The following is a 22,977-nucleotide window of genomic DNA, read 5'->3' as shown; positions in this document are numbered from 1 at the left end:
ATGAGTGGGTAATGTTCTATAATTGTTTTGAATATTACACCTTGAAGACAGTAGTGTTATAACTTTTGCAAATTATTTTAGAATGCAGAGCTGCAGTACACTTAGCTGTTCCCAACTGTAATCTCCTTTATTGTACCTTTGAGAAATGAAGCTTCGATTGAGTATTCCTACTTAATAAATCAAGAGCTAGAATGTGTCTTCTTGCTCCTATTCTAGGGGTTTTCACCCTATACTGTACCACTTGCATCTCAAGATATGACAGACTTGGTCATGTCTAGAGAAATGTCTCCAATGCTCGGTCATCTGTGGACCCCATTCAGAGTTGTGTATCATCTGTATTCCACCTACTACGTCCTTCAAGAGTTTTACTGTATCTGTGTAGCCTCTAGATTGATGTTTTAAAAATAAATCAGTTTTAGTTAAATATATTATAAAATACAAATTTCATTCTCATAAAATTATTATTTTGCCATAAATGGAAGAAATCCATAAAATACCTTCTAAACAAAATGAGAGCATGGTCTCAAAATTTAGATGTATCTTCTTGCCTTGCTCTCTTGTTAAAACTTGAGAGTCACAGGTTTTCCTGTGGTGATAAAGATACATTTGTAGTAACTCAAGGATGTCCACTGATGACATAAAAAGACTGAAAGAAAACATAAAAGGGCTAATTCCTTAGTATGTGATCCAACTGCTCTTTAACATCAAGTTTGAGTGCCATGTGAAGTCAGCTTACATCTACCAATGTACATCTACCAGCTTACATCTACCAATGTACCAATCATCACATCTACCAATGTGAGTGCCATGTGAAGTCAGCTTACATCTACCAATGAAGTCAGCTTACATCTACCAATGTAACATCAAGTTTGAGTGCCATGTGAAGTCAGCTACCATCTACCAATGTCTGTAAGTCAGCTTACATCTACCACTTGGAGGACTTGTAAACTAAACCCTACAGAAAGAGACAGGGGTTCTTAGGCTGAGAATGGAGTTTTAGCCTGAGCATGGTCACTAAATTGTTAGGTAAATCTGGTGGAACAACAAAGACATGCTGATACAAGTATGCCAAGCATCAAGGCACTCAATGGACTTGGCCTCCTGGGGCCTCTGGTTCCTCTGCCAAATGATGAGAATGGATTGGAGAGTCACTGCCTCTCATTTCTAGACCCTCGAGTGCACTGTCTTCACTGACTCTTTTCATTATCAACATTTGTGACACTTTCCGTTCCCAGAGTTTGGCAACTTTTAAGACATAATAAGAACCCCCCTTTTAACAAAGATAAACCAGAAAATATAAAATGAATTTTATCAACTTCCTAACTCAACTATCTGCATATAAATTTAAGAGTGGCAATTTCCAAAGTCACATCATAACGTGGATAAGTCATCCTCAAATCTTCTCCAGAAAATGACTCCTGTCTTGGAAATTCTAGCAAGGATACTCTACCACCTCTGTGTTTTTGGTAAAGAATGATTATTTTTAGATGAGCAGGAGACCTACGTTCCTCTCCTCATTGCAGCAGAGATATTTCATGCTTCTTTCAACTAGTCCAAATTCAGAATATAGCTGTAGATGTCTGAAAGAGCCTGTTAACAGGAATACATTCATTCAAGGAATGTTATACTCCTTCATTTATGAATAAATCATCTCTGAGTTTGAGGTCTATTTTATGCTTTGTAACTTTTTATTTCTTAAAGAAGATTTATAAGATTTTAGCCCACTCTATTCTTATATTTGAGTGTTTTGTGTTTTAGCCTTACTTATCATCACTTGCATTTGGAAAGGTGGGGCTCAGTAAAGTTGGAATATACATATTAGGAAGCAAACTTGTATAACTTTGGACATAATACATAAAATACTGAGTATTTCTTTAAATATTCCAGCTAAGATTATATAATTAATATTACAATCACACTTTATAACAATAAAGGGTTATTTTTAAGGAAGAGGCAGAGTTCTCTGTGAATATATATGATTGAGATGATTTAAGGAACACATAAAATTGAGTTAAATGTCCTTTCACCCATCAATCTTCCAAAATACATAGGGGAAAAAAACATGACTCAAATAGCTTAGCGAAGATAATGGATATCTATAGAAGTACTTTAAAAATAAGGTTGAGAATTATAAAAGTAGCTCATAGAACAAAACAGAAAAGCAAAGTTAAAGATTTTTGCTTTTAACCAATAAACACAAATCAAATACACTGGAAATCCAGGTTGGTAGTTCCTCAGACCACTCACGGATTACTAATGGTCTTCTTTTGAGTCTATATTTTCAATATCACACATCCAAAGGTCTAAACTGTAAAAGGCATCCAGCCTGACTCACTTGAAGAACTCTATTTTAACTCAAAGGATATATAATTAGAATACTACTACTCTAGCACTTCAAGATATTTTTAAAGTTGTTTGAAAACTGCTATATTATCACAGAAGGTTCCTCTCTGGCACAGAAAATGGAAAAGCTGCTCCATTTGTTCAGCGTGCTCTTGGATCTACCTTTTTTCACTGTCGTTGTCTCTCCATTTCCAGGCCATTGGGATCTCTTGCTTTCACCATCGCAGTTAGTCCCCTGTAGCCATCTGCTGCCAACTAGGCTTCCTAAAACACTGCTCCAATGGTGACATATCTCTGTTCAAAGGCCTGCAGAATATCCTGTTTCACTGCAGTGCATTCAAACCCTACAACTTCTCCCCAGTGCACATTTCCAACTATTTGTCCCAAACGCTTTGCTTCACTAACAATGCTGTCCAACTCCCACTGTGGGCTCCAAAGCTACCATCCTGATTGGAGCCATCACTCTGTTTCTATCCTTGACCATTTTCCACCTGTTTCTGTCCTTGATCCTCTCTAGCAGGGGTCAGAGACTTACTCTGGAAGGGTCAGAGGATAAATGCCATAGGCTTTGTAGAAGTTTCTAGAAGTTTCTAGAACTTTCTAGAAGTTTCCCTTACAACTATTCAACTCTATCATTATAACACAAAAACAGCCATAGGGGTATGTAATGAATGAGCAGAGTTCCACGAAAACTTTATTTTTGGATACTAAATTTGAATTTTATATAATTTTCCTGTGTCATGAAATACTATTCTTCTTGTGATTTTTTTTCAACCACTTAATGTAGAAACAATTCTTAGTTAATGGACCATACAAAAACAGGGAATAGGCTAGATTGCTCCATGGGCTGTAGTTTGCTGCCACCTACTCTACTGTACATCTCAAAAGAGCAGCCAGTGATTAGCATGATTGAATTTAACTCCTTCTCAGAATCCTGCAATGGCTCTCAGTTCCACTCAGGGCAAACATTCAGGTCTTCACCATGGCCCATATAAAACCGTATACAGTCTGGTCTTCTTTGTTTCTATCTCCAATTACTTCAGTTACTCTCTTTGCTTTTGCTCTGCTCCAGCTTACTAACCTGCTTTCTGTTCCTTGAACACACTGAACACAAGCCTGCCCCAGGGCCTTTGCACTGGCTGGTCTCTCTGCCTGGAATCTGTTTCCTCATATGTTTCCATGGCTGTCTTGCCTGCTTCAAGATTTTGATCTAACATCATTCTCTCAAAGAGTCTATCCCGACCACTCTATTTAAACTTTAACCACGCTGTTATGGGTTGATTATTGGTATGTTGGAGCCCTAACCTCCAGTACTTCAGATTCAGAATGTGACTGTATTTGCAGATAAGGTCTTTAAAGAGACGATTCAGTTAAATGAGGCCATTTGAGCAAGGCCTAATCCAGTTTGACTAGTGTCTTTATAAGAAGAGGAAATTTGGACACAAAGGAAGATATCAGAGGCCTACCCTCAGACAGCAGAGGCCATGTGAGGACACAGTGAGAAGGCAGCCACCTGCAAACCAGGGAGGGAGGCCTCAGGAGAAACCAACCCAGCTGGCACCTTGATTTTGGACTTCCAGCCTCCAGAGCTGTGAGAAAATACATTTCTGTTGTTTAAGACACCAAATCTGTGATATTTTGTTATGGAAGCTCTAGCAAACTAACATACAGCCTAACTTCCACAGCCCTCGCAAACCCACTGTACTTGTTCTATTTTTACCCAGAGCACTTTATCACCCACTAACATACTATTTAATTAATCCACTTAGCATGATTATTATCCATCTCTCTGCTATACGAGGGCAATGATCTTTTGCTTGTATGATGTATTACAAGTTCCAAGAATAGTGCCAACCAAGAGGGTACATACTTCACAAATACCTGCTGGATAAATGAAACCTAACAATACATTATCTCTATGTATCCCCTTCCTCTCTTTCTGTGTTCTTGTTCGAAGGTCCAGTTGCCAATTCAGCATCTCCAAGCCCATAGCTACTAAAACACAGCTTAAACGCCACCACTGCTAAGAATGTCTCTCTTGCCACCAGCACAGAGTGGATTCCCTCTTCGAATTCTACTAAAACACTGCCTGTACCTCTCTCCTGGTATTTAACACATTCAAGCCTGTATTAAGATTGTTTATATATGTTTTAACTTCTCTACAAGCTTCTTTCTGGTGCAAGCTGGTGTCTCATGCATCTTCAAATATCTCTTTTGCACATAGTGGAGCAATATACAAATAATGTGGCATTTTTTAGGTAGAAGAGGATTTTTTATAAAAGAACACTAAAGCATAATGAAGTATAACTCTTCAAGTATACAGATCTTAAATTTTATTATTTTTGAAGCATATATTTGAGCTATATATTCTATTTGCTTTTAGAAAATTTTAAATTGATATAAATGGAACACACTTTGACCTCTTTTGAGGACTCCAAAACAACTGAATGATGTTAGTTGCTATACTTTGCACTGATTTATCAGTATCCGAAAGAGGGCTTAGGATCACTTGGAATGAGTATTGATCGCAACTACTGTTCTAAAAAATGCTGGCCTGGGGACTTCCCTGGTGGTCCAGTGGTAAAGAATCCGCCTTCCAATGCAGGGGACGCGGGTTCGATTCCTGGTAGGGGAACTAAGATCCCACATGCCACGGGGCAACTAAGCCCACACACCACAACTACTGAGCTCGTGTGCCTCAATGAGAGAGCCCATGCGCCCTGGAGCCTGTATGCCACAACTAGAGAGAAAGCCTCATGCTGCAACTAGAGAGAAGCCTGCGTGCTACAACGAAGACCTGATGCAGCCAAAAAAATTAAGAAAATAAATAAATAAATATTTTAAAAAAATGCTGGCCTGAAAAAGTACCTGGTGGCAGCCTGAACAGGGATAACTTAATTTTTCTGATGAGCAAACAGGTATGGAAGAATGTAAACTTGTCCAAGGTCTCCTGCTAAAATGAGATGGTGCTAAGATTTAAGTTTAGGTCTTCTTGGCTGCCAACACCAGGTATTTCTATCAGAGCAGGACATCACCATAGACACTTATCACAATGTAAGGTTGAAAGAACAATGTCTTCTGGAAATAGCAGTGAAATGGACTAGTAACAGGACTAACCAGCTCCCATGATCTTGATAAAAATCACTTGAGTAACTCTGACCTCAACATTCTCTTCTGAAAATAAAGTCAGACCAAATAATTTTTATGATCCATTGAGATTTTACACGTCTATGATCCAATAGCATATTCCAACAAAACTATTTATATAAGTAGCATAATCTACATAATATTGTTTTTATTATTGTCAGTGTGTTGTGCACCTTCACTATTTTGAAGTTGAACAAGCTTTTTAACTTTCCAAGATCAAAGACTAAGCCTTCACTTGGAGATGGGCTAGGAGGGCATCACTGGATGACACATTTGCATGCATTTGGGTATATGCCCAGCAGTTGGCTGTATAGTTTCCCTTGGGGAATCTTTAGTAGACACAGCATAAAACCAATCTTTAAAGTTCTAAAAGCCGTTTATAGAACTGGCTTTAAAGCTCTTTGAAGACTTTTGACTTTTGTTTGGCTCAGGGAATTGCAAAACGTTTAGCAAACTCTTTTATGTATACCCCATAATAAAACAGGCTCTGTGTATCTCAAGGGTGTATTACAGAAGAGGAACACGACTGACTTGGTAGGCTTTAAAACTCTTATCTTAACCTGGTAACTTTGCAAAATGGAAATCTTCCCATTGTAGAGGTGATAATACTGAGCTAGGGGAAATTAAAACTTTCTCAAATGTATATACAAGTTGGAGAAGAAAACTGCAGATACAAGACAGATCAACTGTATATATATATATATATGTATATATATATATATATCTTACAAATAAATATAAGTATATATAATTGTGTGTGTGTATATATATGTATGTGTGTGTGTATATATATATATATATATATACACACACACACACACACATATACAATTACAGTACATCCAAGGTGGTATCTTTTTGTTCCAACGGGTTTACCATAGTTAAAGATTGAAAGAACCTAGAAATTTCTATATTATTAAAAACATTATAGTGCAATCATTGCACATATACTATGTTCACTGTAGAAAAATGAGAAAATACAAATACATAGAATTTTATATATAAATCCCTCATAGGATATATGACTTTTGAAACAAATGAGAAAATACACATCACCTACTCCTATTTGAAAATGTGCAGTTATAACTCCTTTGTGTACAATTAGAGAGAATTCAGACTTCCAGGGCTCTGGATTATCTACAACAGTTTCTATAATGGGAAGAAGTACTGGGCAGAGATAAGAAAGCAGAACTACAGCAGAGATTGCAATGAGTAGCTGACATAGCTGAGATCTGAAGAAGTGATATAGGCAAGCAATCACAGCCCTACCAACTTTGGGGAAGACATGTAGTGAAACAGCGGTATAAGATGTGGTTACTTTGTCCCCTAAAATACACTGGTGTGCAACTTAGTCAAACATCCAATGACTACTTATTAATCATTTATTATGCACCAGGCATGGTCTACACACTAGATTACAATATGAACAGAACACACAGGATCCATAAAAAGAAGTTCACATCCCGGTTTTACAGACACTTGTAAATAATCTAACTTATTTTAGATCATGGTCATTTCTGTGGAAAAGGTGACCATATATCCCAGTTTGTCTGTGACAGCCTTGGTTTGTGCCTATATTCTTGCTGTGATTATTAAGATGGCCTCCCTTTACTCTCCAAAGTGTCCCAATTTTGGCCACCCTATCTGTAAAAGAAATTTCAGAAAGGTGATATAAAAGAAAGTCACTGTAGGAGGGGTTATTTTGGATTGGATGATCAGGAAACGACTTACTAAGATGATTCTTGAGCTGAGAATTAAAGTCATCAGACAGCTCTTCAGACTGAGTTTGAGTTTGAGTTTAAGAAGGGAGAATTGTATAATGAAACAAAGATATAGTTTGGATTCTGCCAAATCTAGTTTTATATCTTACTCCCACCACATCCTAGGTTTGGCACCATGGACTAGGCTCCCCATAGGGTGCTCAAGTGCTCTCGTTTTAAGTCCGATAATGTGAGTCAGAAAGGAACACATTAAATTATATGGAGAAAGAAACTGATACTTATTTATAATATCCTCCCACAAATCTATATTTTTGAACAGATATACGGTAAACACTGTATTAGGGTAGAGCTGGAGAATTAAATATATTTATGTCACTTAGAAGACTCAGGTCTACTTGAGATACACCTCTAACACCTGAATCTGTTAAATAATACAGTGTTGATGACTAATTAAATGCTGAACAATGGGGGACAGACAACTTGTACTATGAGAGCTCAAAAGGGAATGAAATCAATGCACATCGGAGAGTGGAGACAGATCCAAGCGGGTAGAAATGGAATGTGAACAGGCACTTAACTGATTCACTGCCTGATTCACTCAGTAAGCCACAGAAGCACTTTCCCGGACAAGGAACAGAACCTTCCGGTGGGCTTGCTTTGCTGGTAGTTTCTGCAGCAATCTGGTAGTGTAAGCAATTTGGCTTTTCAGCAAAACTTCCTTCTCCTGCAAATAAACCCACTGATACTCTTTCTCCCAGCTGCTTTCTTACCTTCCTTGTTTGGCTTCCCTCTCATCGGCTTCTCTCCCTCTAATTTTCTTCAAAGGAGCATATATATATATATATATATATATATATATATTTTTTTTTTTTTTTTTTTTTTTTTTTTTTTTTTTTTTTTTTGCGGTACGCGGGCCTCTCACCGTTGCGGAGCACAGGCTCCGGACGCGCAGGCTCAGCGGCCATGGCTCACGGGCCCAGCCGCCCCGCGGCACGAACCCGCGTCCCCTGCATTGGCAGGCGGACTCTCAACCACTGCGCCACCAAGGAAGCCCCCAAAGGAGCATATTTTGAAGGCTTATTGCGTCACCTAGGTTGCTCGTTGTCCTCGCCTCTCCTTGGCTAAAACCACAAGAGACAGCTGTCCTCTGCTTTCGGAAATCTAAGCACACGTTGGTTTGTGGAGTTAACTGCCCTGCATTTATTTGCTGCACTAGCAGAGCAACGTGGGGCAGGCGGGAATCATGAAATAGCTTACAAAACCACAAGCCTCAGCCCTTAACAACCACTTAATAAACTTCAGTTGAATCAATAAATGGCAGTTATGGTTATTGAAAACTAACACAATAAAGGGCAAAATAGTTTTTAAAAATGCAGTCATTTATATTGGTTACTTTAGATTTATTCCGAATTACCAGGCAGCATGATGATTAGGTATCCAATTACCTTTAGGGAAAATTTATTTTTAAAAAAACAGAACATCCTATGGATATCAGCTCAGTAATAATGACAAAAGCTACCCATTTATGGGATGTTGGCTAGCAAGAGAAATCTATGTAGGAATATCCCCATTTTACAGATGCGTTGACCCAGCTCAGAGCAGCTGGATGACCTTCACAATCGTAGAAATAAGGATAGAGCTGGAAGTCCAGCACAAGGCTCCTAACTCTTCCTCTGTGCATGCTATTGCGCTCCAGAAGCATAGCTGGGGGTTAAGCAGAGAGAACAGCTCCTCTGGAACATTCTAAGAATTATTATTTTTTGTTTTTAATGTAATATATTCATATTATGGTCATTAAGACGATGATGTAAAGACATTAGAGGGAGCAAAACAGAGCCAGACAGCGAGCCAGACATGAGACACATAAAGAAGGGTGTCTAATGATGGAATGCCTTTCACTCCTCCAAGCAAAATTTTACTCCTTTTTTACTCCTCCAAGCAAAATTTGGCATAGTTCTTCTCCTACCTCAGCCACTCATTCAGTTCTCTGACTCACTCTTCCTGAAAATAATTAGTTGGCCCTCCTCAGCCATTATTACATGTTGATCTGCCTCAGAGTCCTATGCATTCACCTTTTAAACATATACACACTAATATATATATAATAGGTAACTAATAAGAACCTACTGTATAGCACAGGGAACTCTATTCAATATTCTATAATAACCTATATGGGAAAAGAATCTGAAAAAGAATAGATACATGTATATGTATAACTGATTCACTTTGCTGTACACCTAAAACTAACACAACATTGTAAATCAATGATTTACAATACTCCAATATTTACAATACAATACTCCAATAAAAATTCATTTGAAAAAGTAAAGTGAACATTGGTCCCACATAAAGAACATCTGGAGACATTCTGATGGTATTGAGTGTATCTATCAGGCAGAAGAAATGGAGAATGGTAGGCACAGAAACATGGTTTGCAAAGGCTGGATCAAAACTAGTTTGTTTGTCAAAATTGTGGGCATATACTGCAAAAAATATACCAATGATGATTTTCATCATGGCCAGTTGGACTTTGCTTTCTTCCACAAGGAAGGGCAGCTCCTCAGATCTTAGCCCCTTCCCCGCAACTCACAAGGTATCTCATGCTGGAAAAAGGAGTCTGGAGAGAAAATATACTTTATGAAAGAAAATCCATCATCGTCCTCAGCAAGCACAAAGCGTAACCATATCACCCTGGGCTGTAATACCATCTACCTCTACCACAAACATCACACTGTCTTCCTGTGTCATTTAATGTGGCTGATTACGGTGACACCTCCTCAAAAACAGAGTCCATCTGTTTGAAGGTGTAGGTTCATTTTACTTATAAAGTTTAAGAGAAACAGGGAAATTTTGGGCAGAAGCTATATGGTCAAAGTAAGAGATAAACAGCGATAGTAAAAGATGTGGTGGATTGACAGGAACCTTACAAGCCAAACCAGGGATATGATTAGGTTGCTTGTGCCTCTTTCAATATATTTTGAGGGGAAGCAATGTGACTAATGTTAGTAATTTTAAACAAAGCAAGCCTTGCCAGTGGTAGTCGGTGAATATAAAATAATAAATATGGCCATGAGCATGTTTCTCCTACTTAGTTTTCCCACTGGCTTCTAGGATGGGGTCAGCCAATGGAAGCACTAGCAAAAATTGGAAGGTTGGAGAAAGGAGAGGCCAGCAATTTTCTCTTTTTCTCTTTTCCTGAGCTCCCTTACTGTCAGGTCTCCATGGGTTGGCTATATCCCTGGACTAAAGGCCACATCTCCTGTCAAGCAGTCTTCTGCCCACCGGTTCCCTCTCCAGCCTTCAGAAACGGCCCCCATCCCTTGCTCCTTCAGCGGTCTGCTATTATTCGAGTACCCCTTACCCCTTGTTGACTTCCTTACCCCTGCCCACATACATGGCCCCTTTAGTAAATTATTTTCCTGAGATCTCTTTCTTTCCTGCCAGGAAATAACTGATACATATCAAAATCAATGTATAATATCCTCAAGAGCCTGTATGGTGAAACTTCAATATTTCTTTGCATATTTAAATGAAGCACTGATGTGTAACTGTTGAAGTTTCTGCTAAGAAAGTCTGATGACTTTAACCAATAGCGGCAAATACAGCTCCTTCTCTGAATATTAGCTCTTCCCTTGAGAGCACATGATTAATTTTGTCAGTTAGTCAAGAAATGAGTTTTAAGAGTTTAACATGACTCAGACTGTGAAATCAGATCACTTACTACTTTGAAGTTCTCACAATGGCCAAAACAATCTGCTCTTTGGAAGTCTTTAAGCCATGTAAGTTTTACCTAATACGCTAATTATGTGGTAATAATTATGTGGTAAAGAACTTAAAAGACAAAGTTAATAAACATTAATATGCAGATTTTCTTCAGAAATGAAAGGGGCAACCAGTATTCTGCATATATGGGTGTTTTATCCATTGAACCTAGGTATCCTCTAACCAGATTTGGTAGCCATGGCGGAATTTGAGATAAGGCAAGAAGCTGCGCCCCTCAAAATATCCCTTCACTCCTGAATGAAAAGTCAAATTTATTAATAGAGGCCAAAATAATTCTTCTGATAAAGCTTAAAATGTAAACTCTTGCTGGGAAAAGCAACCTAATTACGAATCTTCCTTGGCAGTCAAGAAAAACATCATCCTTTGCATTCTTCTATTTGAGGGCAGGTTTCAATAGAAGAAGCAAATTGAGCATAACTTGTGGCATTTTATGCGCATTTCAATAATGCAAATTTTACATAGTGCTATAAGAAATACGATCTCCCTTTATCAGCAAAGTTGGAATGAATTAAAAAACATAAATGTAATCAAGTATAGCATAGTTTCAGAGCAGGCAGGCCAAGCAAATATAAGCTGTTTCATTCAACTGCCACATGCCAGGCCCACGTGAACTGAGAAATAAAAACTCCTATCACCTTTTGCCAGGATGAAACCTGAGTTTTATGAATCTTTAATTACGTGAGGTCTTCAGGGACACATCTTTTGCATGAGATGCGTCGGCCCTGTGTTCAGATGTGGCAGGGATGACGGAGAGAAGAGGACAGAGGGGATTGAAAACATGATTCTGTGATTTGTAATCAGGAGGCGAAAGAAGGAAGTGTGCGTAGCTAGAAACAGTTTTTCTTAAGTCTCTTATTTTGCTAAGCATCAACCTTTATTTTCTCTTCATACTTTAAAAATGCAACAGAAAAAAAATCTAAATCTTTAAATCACTAGCCTTGTGAATGGCTGGATCCACAGTCCCTTTAACAATGATAAGGCTGGAAGCAATTCAATGCAAATTTGTAAAACAGATGCTCTCTCTCTCTCTCTCTCTCTCATCTAAAGTTCTCTACTTGATGAAATGAAGAATGCTTATGTCATGCTTTTAGTAATATAATTTTATTAAATTTGAAGTACTGTAACCCACTACTTAAACAGCAATTCAAAGCTTAAAAGAATGTTTTGGTTTGAATTGCCTCTGTTTCCCTCAGGTGGAGAGTTGAACTTCACCACACCTGTAGCTCATCGTCTTGAAGCCTGAAACAGAGCTCCAGGCAATAGCCACTTCACACATATGTTTTGGGAATACCTGCTAATAGGAAAATGTGTTCAGGTCTTGATTTTTCAAGAAAACTATGTGCAGAGAATTGATAAATGTCCAAACAACCTTCCAAAAAGAACCATAAAACATTCCAATACTAAACTTCACACATAAAGAAGAGACAGTTTAAAATTCAATATCTGCAATATTATTTACCCTTTTCAACGGGGCAGCATTTATATGACAGGGTGTTCCTTGGGCTCCTATAGTACACAAATTGCCCATCAATAGAATGTGTCTCATACTACTAGTGTCAGACTAAAATCCTCAAAATCAACTCCATTTCTTTAGATGTACACAAATATATTGGTTACCATGAGCCCCATCTAGATTAGAATATAATATGGTACAAGAAGATGTAGGTGTCAAATTGAAAAGGAATTAGGATAACTGATCCTGTATTGCACAGCACTACACTGAACATGGTGGCCACTAACTTTTAATATTTGCATATGGATTTCTGAGATTTATTATATACAAAAGAATCTTTAAAAATGCTTATATTTTCATAACAAGTAAGGCCAACACATGTGTTTGTAAAATCCACTCTTTGCAAAATGATTTGCCATGATAAAAATATGTAAAAAGTTTCTGGTAAAATGAAAGCATCTTATTTTACCTGGACAAATTTGTATTCCTGAATTTGCACTCTCTAACATAAAGATTATTTTAGAAAAAAATCACTAATTTAAAATTATTTATTTATAAGCAATCCTAGGCATTGCCAAAACTTGTATGAAAAGCTCCCAGAAAAGGAAACTGCTTTTCTCTAACTTGTGATAGCAATAAGGCACATCAAAGGAGAGTTTGTCTCTGTGAAAATTTCTTTGCACTTCAAATTTTCTGTTTGTATAAAGGCATGGGCATTTTGGTATCAAATGAAAGGCAACTGCCAACAACACAGATTAAGTATTTCAGAAATAACCTGTTTCCAAATGTAAAACAAAATCACTATTTCCTTAGATCACATCTTTAACTGAAAAAGTGAAGATTAAGGGCTTGCTGGTAAAATGAAGAAAAAAAAATCATCCAAGGCATATTCATATTGTTTTAAATTTTTGATAATTACAAAGACATATGCTGATTGTTCAGGATACAATTAGCAACTTCTTGCATATCCAAGCTTAAAGCAAATTTTTTAAACTAATTCAACTCTGCTTCCTACTTTTTCATTAATTACTAGCTAAGGGATTTGAAAGTGCTCTAATGAATTTTACATTAGATTCTCCAATGTGAACAGTGTATATTATCACAGCATCTAGTAAACGCATAAATTGGTTTTTCCAAGTTGCATTCTGAGCAGTTGCAAAGATTCTGGCTGGATTTTACAAGCTTTAGTATTAGAGACTGAGCTGAAAAGAATTTTTACAAGAAACAAGTTGCTGTAATCACATTTCCCAGGTCATAAATCTAACTTACTATTTTATAATAATCTGTCCTATTTCTCAAAGTTCTTATATTTTTCTCCTGTGGCTCAGAAAGAAGAGAATGAATCCCACCTATATTGATTTCTAAATACGCATTAAATAAGGCTTAAAATATTTCTGCTATACTAGCTTTCCATCAATTTCATATTATAAGTTACCATGCAGTCATTAGCCAACCGCTACATTTTGGATTCAATGCTTATGGTTTATGACTTCACAACCATTTACCATCTTCATAAAATTCTTTGAAATCAGAAGTTTCAGAAAACTATACACACACTGAGCAAGAAAAGGCAGAGCACTGCACCCAAATCCATCAAGAAACAGGTAGAACCTTAAAACTGCCTTATCAAAGAGGAAATCACAGAATACCATGGAAACCTCATGCAAAACTTTCTTTTATAAAATATTTCTCTAATTTCATAGCTAGATAAAAGATCCCCTATTGAGCATTGTCCCATAAGACATGACATCCTAAATGGCACATCATCCTTAATAACGTTTATAGCAAATATATTGATATTATTGATCACAATTGACATGATACAGCAAACTCATATTGGGACTAAGTATACAACAGAGCTCCAAGTTAACAAAAGGCAGGTACAGACTCTCAATAACTATTCTTAAAAGTGTCAAGAGCCACCACAATTTGCACTGCTTAAAGATTAGTATCTGATAACAATCCTGTTATTATGTTTATGAATACTTAATAATGCTCTCAGAAAATCATTTGATTTTCACAGTTATCCCCTCAAAACTGTTTTTCCTGATCGGGTTGTCAACATAATCATATATGCAGTTCTGCTGTTCACCATAAAGACTTTACTTCCTAGAGAAAATGTTGCTCAAATTCATCCCTCATCCTTGCAGTATAGTGTATAGGTGTTTTTTTTTTTTTCACTAACTCTTCTTTCTCATGATTTAGATAAAAGAAGACACGTGTAAGTTGAAAAAATAAAGCTAACAATAGTTATTTGTAGCCAGAATCAAAGTGTGGTATTTCATCAACCCAGCTTTGCTCCTCAGAAGTTTGAGGGTCCATTAAAAATATCTATTATCAGAGTCAAAGTAGTTTTGGTCCCACCTGTCACTACCTTAATTACGGCATTGCCTAGGAATTTCACGGGCAGCAAAACTGCTGGTTTAGGCTCATAATTTTGGAACACCTTAAAAAAATATTCTATCAACGCTTAGATTTAAATAGAGATTCCATTTCAATTGTGCAAACTGTTAAACATTAAAATCCACTGCAATGAAACAAATATCAAAGCTCTCATGGACATTATACTCTTCAGCTGTTTTCACAATTGGCTCACATTTTGCAAGGAATTCAGAAATCCGAAAGAAATGTCCTTAACTCTTTCACTGCTAAGTTCTATAATCAAATACTAGAAATAATCTATGGATTATAATGATCAAAGGTAGAGAATTTCTAAATACCTGCAGGAAGAACAGCTTTGTGATTTTCCAGCAAACTGCAGCAAGCAGGAGGAAGGGAAAAAACCTCACACAATCATGCATTTAAAAAAAAAAAAAATCTTTCTACTCTGCAGACACTGCTTCCTGAGATTGAGACACATTTAACAGCGACACTGCCAAAAAGGCACAAAAGATATATCCACAGAATCCAGTTCTATCCCAAAATTAGAGCTGCATTGCACACATTTTTAGAAACGTGAATCTCAGCAAACATAACTGTATTTTATTGACAGCATTATAAATAAACACAACATAGAAATAGTGAGCCTTTCCTATTCCATTTCAACTTCGGTACCATGCTCTACCAGCCTCCATTAAAAAAAAAAAAAAAGTCATTACCTGTATGAAGAGAACCTGTTAATAGCCTGAGAAGGTACTGGGCAAATTTCAATATTTCACGTTTACATCGTTTTCTACAGCCACTCATCTTAAGCAACAAGGTATTCCTCTGAGAAGAGCCAGAAGTCTTTGCCAATAGAAAAAAGACAGTCTCTGAGGGGAAACTTCTGTCTCAGTTTATGTCACAGGCTGCCTTACAACTCCTGTGGAATTAGCTGTTAGTGCCTGAATCAGAAATTCCTTTAAAAAGCTAGAGAAGCCGGATATAGATAGAACGGTAACAGGGTGGTGAGAAAGGGCTGCTTCTCAGGTCACCAAGTTCTTCTGTGGCAACAGATAGGCTGCCGGTTCCCACGTGTAGTAACCCACGGTGGCTCAGCTCCACATCCCCTCTCCAGGAGCAATCACAACCTCACAGACCATTCAGAGGGAGGCGGGGCCTGCAATGCCAGCTCATCAATGAATCAGCATGTAAGCAGGTGAGGGGACAGATGACAGGTCACTGGGGCTGAAACCCTTTGGATATCAGTAAAAGGAGCCCACAAATGCCATCAAGCCTGCTGGGGAGGAATCTCATTGTCCAAGGCTGTACAAAATGATTCCCCCCGCCAAAAAGGCAAGTAGGAAAGCATGTTGTTCAAGGTCAGACACCAGACAATTCCCTGATACAGTGTTAATCAGATTCAGAAAGGCTAAATGGTGAAAAGGCTCATTTGAGAAGCTGACCCTGATTCTAAACAGATTTGAAGATTTACCACCAAATAGAGGAAAAGCTCTTTTGTCACAGATAAATATATTCCACTTCATGGGCACAGAGGTGGAAAATAAGCTGTTACCTAAATCTGGCTGTGTTTTCTGCACTGTCCAGGCTCAGGGATTTGAAAATCAGGGGGAAAAAAAAATCATTGTCTCCTTTAAAATACAGTAGACTGGAAACCACAACTCTTAATCCCCTATACTTGCTTCCAGGCAACAGAGCTCCAAAACTAATTTACTGCATTATCCTAAGAGAACGACTGCCTCAGTTTCCTCATATTTCTGAAAGGTAAACTGCAACTTGCTGGCTCCTTACCAGTTGACTTAATAGTGAGCACAATTGTGAGAGCTCACAATTTTCACAAAGAACTATTCTGTTAAAGATAGTGTTACAGAGGTAGGCAGTTGCTATGAAAGCTAGAAAACTTCCTTGAATGTGCAGTTTTGGGGTTTTTTGTTGTTGTTGTTGTTTTTCATTCCTGAGTGCCTTGGGCAGTTTCTAAGATTTGTCGACACTCTATATTTCCAGGGTGTTTGGTAATTTATTTGTTTTTTCTTATTTTGTGTGTGTGTATCTCCTTGATATCTCCTTGATACTTAGTGTATGATACCTCCTTGATATTTAATGCACGTGGATGTGCCTCCTCCATATTTTAACTACCTAGACAGGCCGTTTTTTTTTTTCTGACAGTTGTAATAATTCTACTTGGAGCTAATATTTCCCAACAATACTATACATGAAATGATGTTCTTTTACAATAAAGAAAGAAGTACTCCTGGAACCATAGACTTAACAAGATCTAGTAGTAACTCGCTCTTTTCTGTAACTCTCCCATATGTCCACCAGACTCAGTGATATCATCATCCGAAGGAGATAATGAAGCATGCTTTCCGAGAATTTTTAGGACTTCAGTTGGAAGTATCTGAGATAAAAACAGGTTTATAAACAAAGGTTAGCAATACACTTCTTAAAGTTCTTTCTCCCATGCATTTGCCATGAGTGATGGCATCCCAAAGCTTGAAATTGGCAGAAGAAATACACTCTTGTAGTTCCAGAGCTGGGACAAATTATTTTAAAGCCCCACTTTCTTATCTATAAAATGGGTAACAGGACACTGTTCATTTGTTGGAGAGTGAAGTAAGATATGGTATAGATGGCATTAAGCAGAGCACTTTCATTCATTGATGCAGAAATTATGTATTGAGCACTTGTTTTGTTCAATACATGGTTCTAGGTGCTGGCAGTACAGCAGTAATGAAAAAAGGCAAAGCCTCTGCATACACAGAGCTTACACCTTAGATTAGAAAACAACAAATTAACAAAGAATAAATAAAAAATATCACATATAAATAGATGCTATGGAGACTATTAAAAACCCGATTAACAGAATAGAAGGTGAGTAGATTGAATGGTCAATGAAAACATTTCTTCTTCTGGAATACAGATTACAAGGAGACAGCCATCAACCATAAGATGTTCAGGCGAAAGAGCACGTCAAGTACAGTGAAAAGCTTGTGCCAACACCACCAGCTGGAGAAGAGCTTGGCATCCTCAAGGAACAGAAAGAAGGGTGTGACTGCTGAAGCATACTGAGTCAGGAGAGCCTTATAGGAGATGATTTCATAGGAGAGGCCAGGGCCTACAAACCAGGGCCTACTAGTATGCAGGGTCTTATAGCCAGGGTAAGGAATTTGGATTTAGTCCATGTGAGCTGGAAAGTCACTCCAGGGAGTAGGAAAATTATATGATCTCTCTGCTGTGTAAAGGATGAACTGTAGAGGAGCAAGATTAGAAGACTGAACACCTACGAGGGGCATCACAGTAGTCTAGGGGAGGATGATGGTGGCATGGCTTGGAGTAGAAATGAGAAGTGGTTGATTTCTGGATATGTTCTGAAACAGAATTAGTAGGGTTGAAACTGAGGGAAAGCAAAAAATTAAGGATGACTTAGTTTGAGGCTTGAACAATTAGATAGATAACTCTAATGAATTAATAAAATAAAACAACTGTGGGTAGACTATGACAGTTGAGAAAGTCAAAAGTTCTACTTTGGACATATTAACATTGAGGTTCTGTTTCTTTGTTTTAGCAAAGTGTTTTATTCAAGAGCTTCTCAGCACCATTTAGTTGTCAGAAAGAACGGATATCCCCTTTTCGTGCCCACCCAACTCCCAATCCCAGAGGCAGAAGTTAAACCATTTGGCAAGAGCTCCTGCTAATGATTATAATTCAGATCATGATAAGGTTTGGGTTGTTCTCTCACCTACTTTCTCCAACCCTCTACTTAACCCGTGACTCAGGTAGAGCTGTGTTCCCCCGCAGTTCAGAACAATAGGAAGGAATCATGTCAGTCAGTTTTGATCAACCTCACATTCCTGGCCTATTAGAGGCACATAAAATTACCTTGAAAAAACTGAATTCAGTGACTGCCACCTAGGAGGGACAGTGTTACTGTCAGGCAGTTTTGAGAGCTCAAATATTAGGGTACCCTCCCCCTACTCTAGTCTCGGAACAAGGAACACTAGGTCTGTTTTCTCTCCACACACCTCAATTGCTCATCCTCTCCTGCCTTATAAAACAGACACTGAACCGAACTGGTGTGACAGACTTAAGACAAACAATTACATCTGATTAAAATGCTAAGAGACCCTGAGCTGTTGGAGATGAGGAGAGTCGATAGTATGAGTTGATCTTTCCTTCTTTTTTCTTTAGAGAGTATTTTGTTTCAGCATAAAGCACACTCTCCCAGAGAGATTCCTGGAGGAGAAATCCAAGAGTCTGACTGTGTCCGGTGGGAACACACAGTCACCTGTGTAACTCTGGCTTCAGTCCCTGGATCTGTCCTTTGCAACTACTTCAGGTCCCATGGGAGGAGGAAAAGCTGGAGGCAATATCACTCGGCCAAAGCCCCCATGGGGTCCCAGGCTGGCAGGACAATGGGTTCCTGCTCTAGTACAGCTAGCACCTCTTCAGGGACATGCTTCCTGTCCAACACCACTTCGTAGACATATTCAGAGAACCACTCATCTGTCATGCACAGGTAACGTTTGTGGCCATGGTCTTCACCCCACAAATTTTCCACTCTCCATTTCACAAAAGCATCCTCCTAATCATCCTTTTCTGAGACAGCAGTGAATGTCACGGCATGGGTCATAAGTGACTCACCAAAAGTCAGCCTCTCAGCTTTATTCATGTTCTTCATGGAGACACCAAACACTAACTCAAGGTCATAGACATTCATGTCACTGAGGCCCAACTTGCCATTGAAGTGTTTTCCAACATCACAGCCAAACCACACAGCCTCTCCATCTTTGATGGAGGCCGCAACCATCTTCTGTAATAAGTCAATGGGCTGGTTGTTATATAGAGTTTTTCTCCCTCCAACCATATTGCTTAAGTAGTCCACTGTGTAAAGTTTATTGTACTTGTGCTGGGGCCGAGGGTCATTCACTAAACAAATCTTATCTTCCATATTGAAGAGTGGCTTGACATGTTCCCTGTAAAACTTCAAGGGTGTTATGGGGCCAATCTTTTGATAGTTTTTATCTTTGTCTTGATACTCCCAGGCGAACGTCTCTGGTGGATTACCCAGATAGATGCACACCACTCTGCACATCTCCTCCATCGTGGTATCCTGTGTGGCTGAGATTTCTCCTTTGGTTGTGCTGTTGTATACCAGGTTCCATAGTCGTATACAGAATTTTCTCATCTTGTGATTCAGAATATCATTCATCCTTCTGGTTGCCTCTGTTGTATAAGATTCAGGGAAGCACTTAGCAATAACACCATATTTTTCAACAATATTGACAAGCATATCCCATTATCCTCCATTATTTGCAGGATTCGTAAGCAAATACTGCACCAGCCTACCATCCTCAGGCTCCTTTTACTGCGCTGTGTACACAAAAGCATTTAAGAAGAAATAACAGCATTCAACCTTGTCCCAGAAAAAGAGGTAAGACTGACTAAATTCAAATTCTTCAATATTTAATTTTCTCATGAATGGAAGTCTCATAACATTCAGACAAGGAAAGATCCAGCATCGCCCTGAGCTCTTCTGGTTGGTGACGGGCTTGCCTTCCAGATGCACAGCCTGTTGGAACACGTACTGAACACCCTGGACCATGGCCCTCTTCAGACAGATGTTCAGCAGGTCGTGGGTGGTGCCGGCATGCTGGGGCCAGTACGAACTGAGGATCGGAATTCAGTTTCTGAAGCAGAGCAGCTACCTTCCCTGAATTCAGTCCTGCCATGTTGTTCATGGTGCCCACGCTGCCCGGCAGGGGAACGGTAGTTTCGAGGTCCTCAGGCAAGCGCCAGGACTGCACAGCGGTTCGCTGCCTAAGCTACCCGACCTGCCTCTCCCACTGAGATATTTTTAATGTATTCAAAATTTAATACATTTTTCAATTAACCCATTCATTTAAAAATATTTCTTTAAAAGGAGAAAAGCACTACAGAACCTGCAGATATCAGAGGATACTAGGAAAATACTACATAAACTCTAGAGAAATAAATTTGGCAATTTAGATGAAATGGACAAATTGTTTTAAAAAAATCTACCAAACATGAAATAACAGATAATAATTTGAACAGTCCTATAATTGTTAAGTAAATTGAATTTACAATTTGAAAACTCCCCCTCAAAAAAATCTTCAGGCCACATGGTTTCATTGGAGAATTCTACCAAATATGTAAAGAAGAATTAACACCAATTCTTCACAATATCTTCAAGAAAATAGAAAGGAAGTAACACTTCCTAATTCACTTTATGAGCCAGTATTACCCTAATAAAGACAATACCAAAAAAGGAAACTACAGACAAATATCTCTCATTAATACACATGCAAAAATCCTTAATAAACATTAACAGAATAATTCAGCAATATATAAAAAGAATGATCTACCACAACCAGGTGTGGTTCAGTCTAAGGCTCTAAGGTCGCAAGACTGACTTGATATGGAAAAAGCAAAGTAATTTACCATATTAACAAGCTAAAGAAAAAAAATCACATACATTGATTCAGAAAAAAATATATGACAGAGTTAACATGCATTCATAATTTTTAAAAAAAAATCTCAGTGAAATAGGAATAGAGGGCAACTTCTTCGACTTGATAAAGCACACCTACAAAAACCTACCGCTAACATTATACTTAATGATGAGAGACTGAATGGTTTCACCCAAAGATTAGGAACGAGGTAAGAATGTCTGCTTTCACCAGCATTATTCAATATAGAGTTGGAAGTAGTACCAGTGCAATAAGATAAGAAAGGAAATTAAAGACATACAGACTGTAAAGAAAAAAATAAACATCCTATTTGAGGATGACATGATTGTCTATGTAGAAAATACAAAAAAAAAACAAAAAAACTTAAAAATACTCCTAGAATGAATAGTGAGTTCAGCAGTCATAGAATACGAGCTCAACATTAATTGTACTACTGAGAAGTCATTTGTACTAGCAATAAACATAAAAATTAAAACACAGTATCATTAACAATGGCTCAAAAAAATGAATACTGAGGTTTAAATCTAACAAAACGTGTATGAAATTTGTATGCTGAAAATTTCAAAACCTCTGGAGAAGGAAATAAAAGTTTTGAATAAACAGAGATACTCTGCGTTCATGTATTAGAAGACTCAACACAGTAAAGATGCCAATTCTTCCCAAACTGACATACGGTTTAACACAGTTCTAATCAAAATATGAGCAAGATTATTTTTAATATAGAAAATATTATATTAATTATATGGAGAGTAAAAGAAACTAGAAGAGCTGAAACAATTTTTAAAAGAAGATTAAGTCTTTAAATAATTCTACCTGATTTCAAGAGTTATGCAGCTTCACTAGTTAAGACTGTGGTATTGGTAGAGAGATGGGTACATAGTTCAATGGAACAGAATAGAAAACCTAGAAGTAAAGCCACACAATTATCCACAACTGATTTTTGACAAAGATGCCAAGAGAAAATCAGTGGAGGAAAGAGAGCCTTTCAACAGGTGGTGCTGGGGCAATTGGACATCTATAGGCAAAAACTGAACCTTCACCAAGATCTCACATCTTATACAAATATTACCTCGTGAAGGATCACAAAATTAAAGGTAAAACTACAAAAGTTTAAGAAAAAATAAGAGAAAATCTCTACAATTTGGGGCTAGGTGAAGATTTTTCAGATTTGACACCAAAGGATTATTTATAAAAGCAAAATTGCTAAGTTGGATGTCATCAAATTTTAAAACTCTCACTCATTTAAGAGGATGAAAAGTCAAGCTCCAAAGTGGGAGAAAATATTTGCAAACCACATATCTGACAAAACACTATTATCTAGACTATATAACGAACGTACAAAACTCAACAGGAAAATGCATACAACACAGTTAGAACATGAACAAAAGACATGAAGACATTTCACCAAAATAAGATATTCAAATGGCAACAGAGCACATGCAAAGATGTTTGATACCATTACTCATAACTGAAATGAAAAATAAAACTACAGTGAGTCCATCATTACACATCTAGCTGAATGGCTAAAATGAAAAACTAGTGATAAGACCAAAGGCCGGTAAGGATGCAGAGACACTGGACCATTCATACATTGCTGGTGGGAATGTAAAATGGTACAGCCACTCTGAAAAACAGTCTGGTAGCTTTTTAAAAAAATTCTAAA

At 37.8% G+C, this 22,977-nt stretch overlaps 1 protein-coding gene and 1 pseudogene across 3 annotated transcripts in view; both read right to left on the bottom strand.

Moving 5' to 3' along the window:
- The window catches only part of KCNIP4 (potassium voltage-gated channel interacting protein 4), a 1,210,069-nt gene that overhangs the window by 929,682 nt on the left and 257,410 nt on the right, over positions 1–22,977 (bottom strand). Inside the window, exon 1 of one of the 3 annotated variants that reach the window (XM_027103254.1) lies at positions 15,546–15,873. The exons of the other annotated variants lie outside the window; for them this stretch is intronic. Coding sequence (XP_026959055.1) covers positions 15,546–15,633 — 88 coding nt within the window. The 5' untranslated portion in view covers positions 15,634–15,873. Of the gene's footprint in view, positions 1–15,545; positions 15,874–22,977 lie in introns of those variants that run through there. 3 annotated transcript variants of the gene reach the window in all.
- LOC113618902 (bleomycin hydrolase pseudogene) lies at positions 19,085–20,564 on the bottom strand (annotated as a pseudogene).

This window comes from Aethalodelphis obliquidens, unplaced genomic scaffold (assembly GCF_003676395.1).
Source record: "Aethalodelphis obliquidens isolate GAN/ISIS:26980383/991018 unplaced genomic scaffold, ASM367639v1 scaffold6, whole genome shotgun sequence".
In the NCBI taxonomy this organism is placed as follows: domain Eukaryota; kingdom Metazoa; phylum Chordata; class Mammalia; order Artiodactyla; family Delphinidae; genus Aethalodelphis; species Aethalodelphis obliquidens.
Note: the sequence above shows the minus strand (reverse complement) of the source record. Positions and strands in the feature narration are given on the sequence as shown.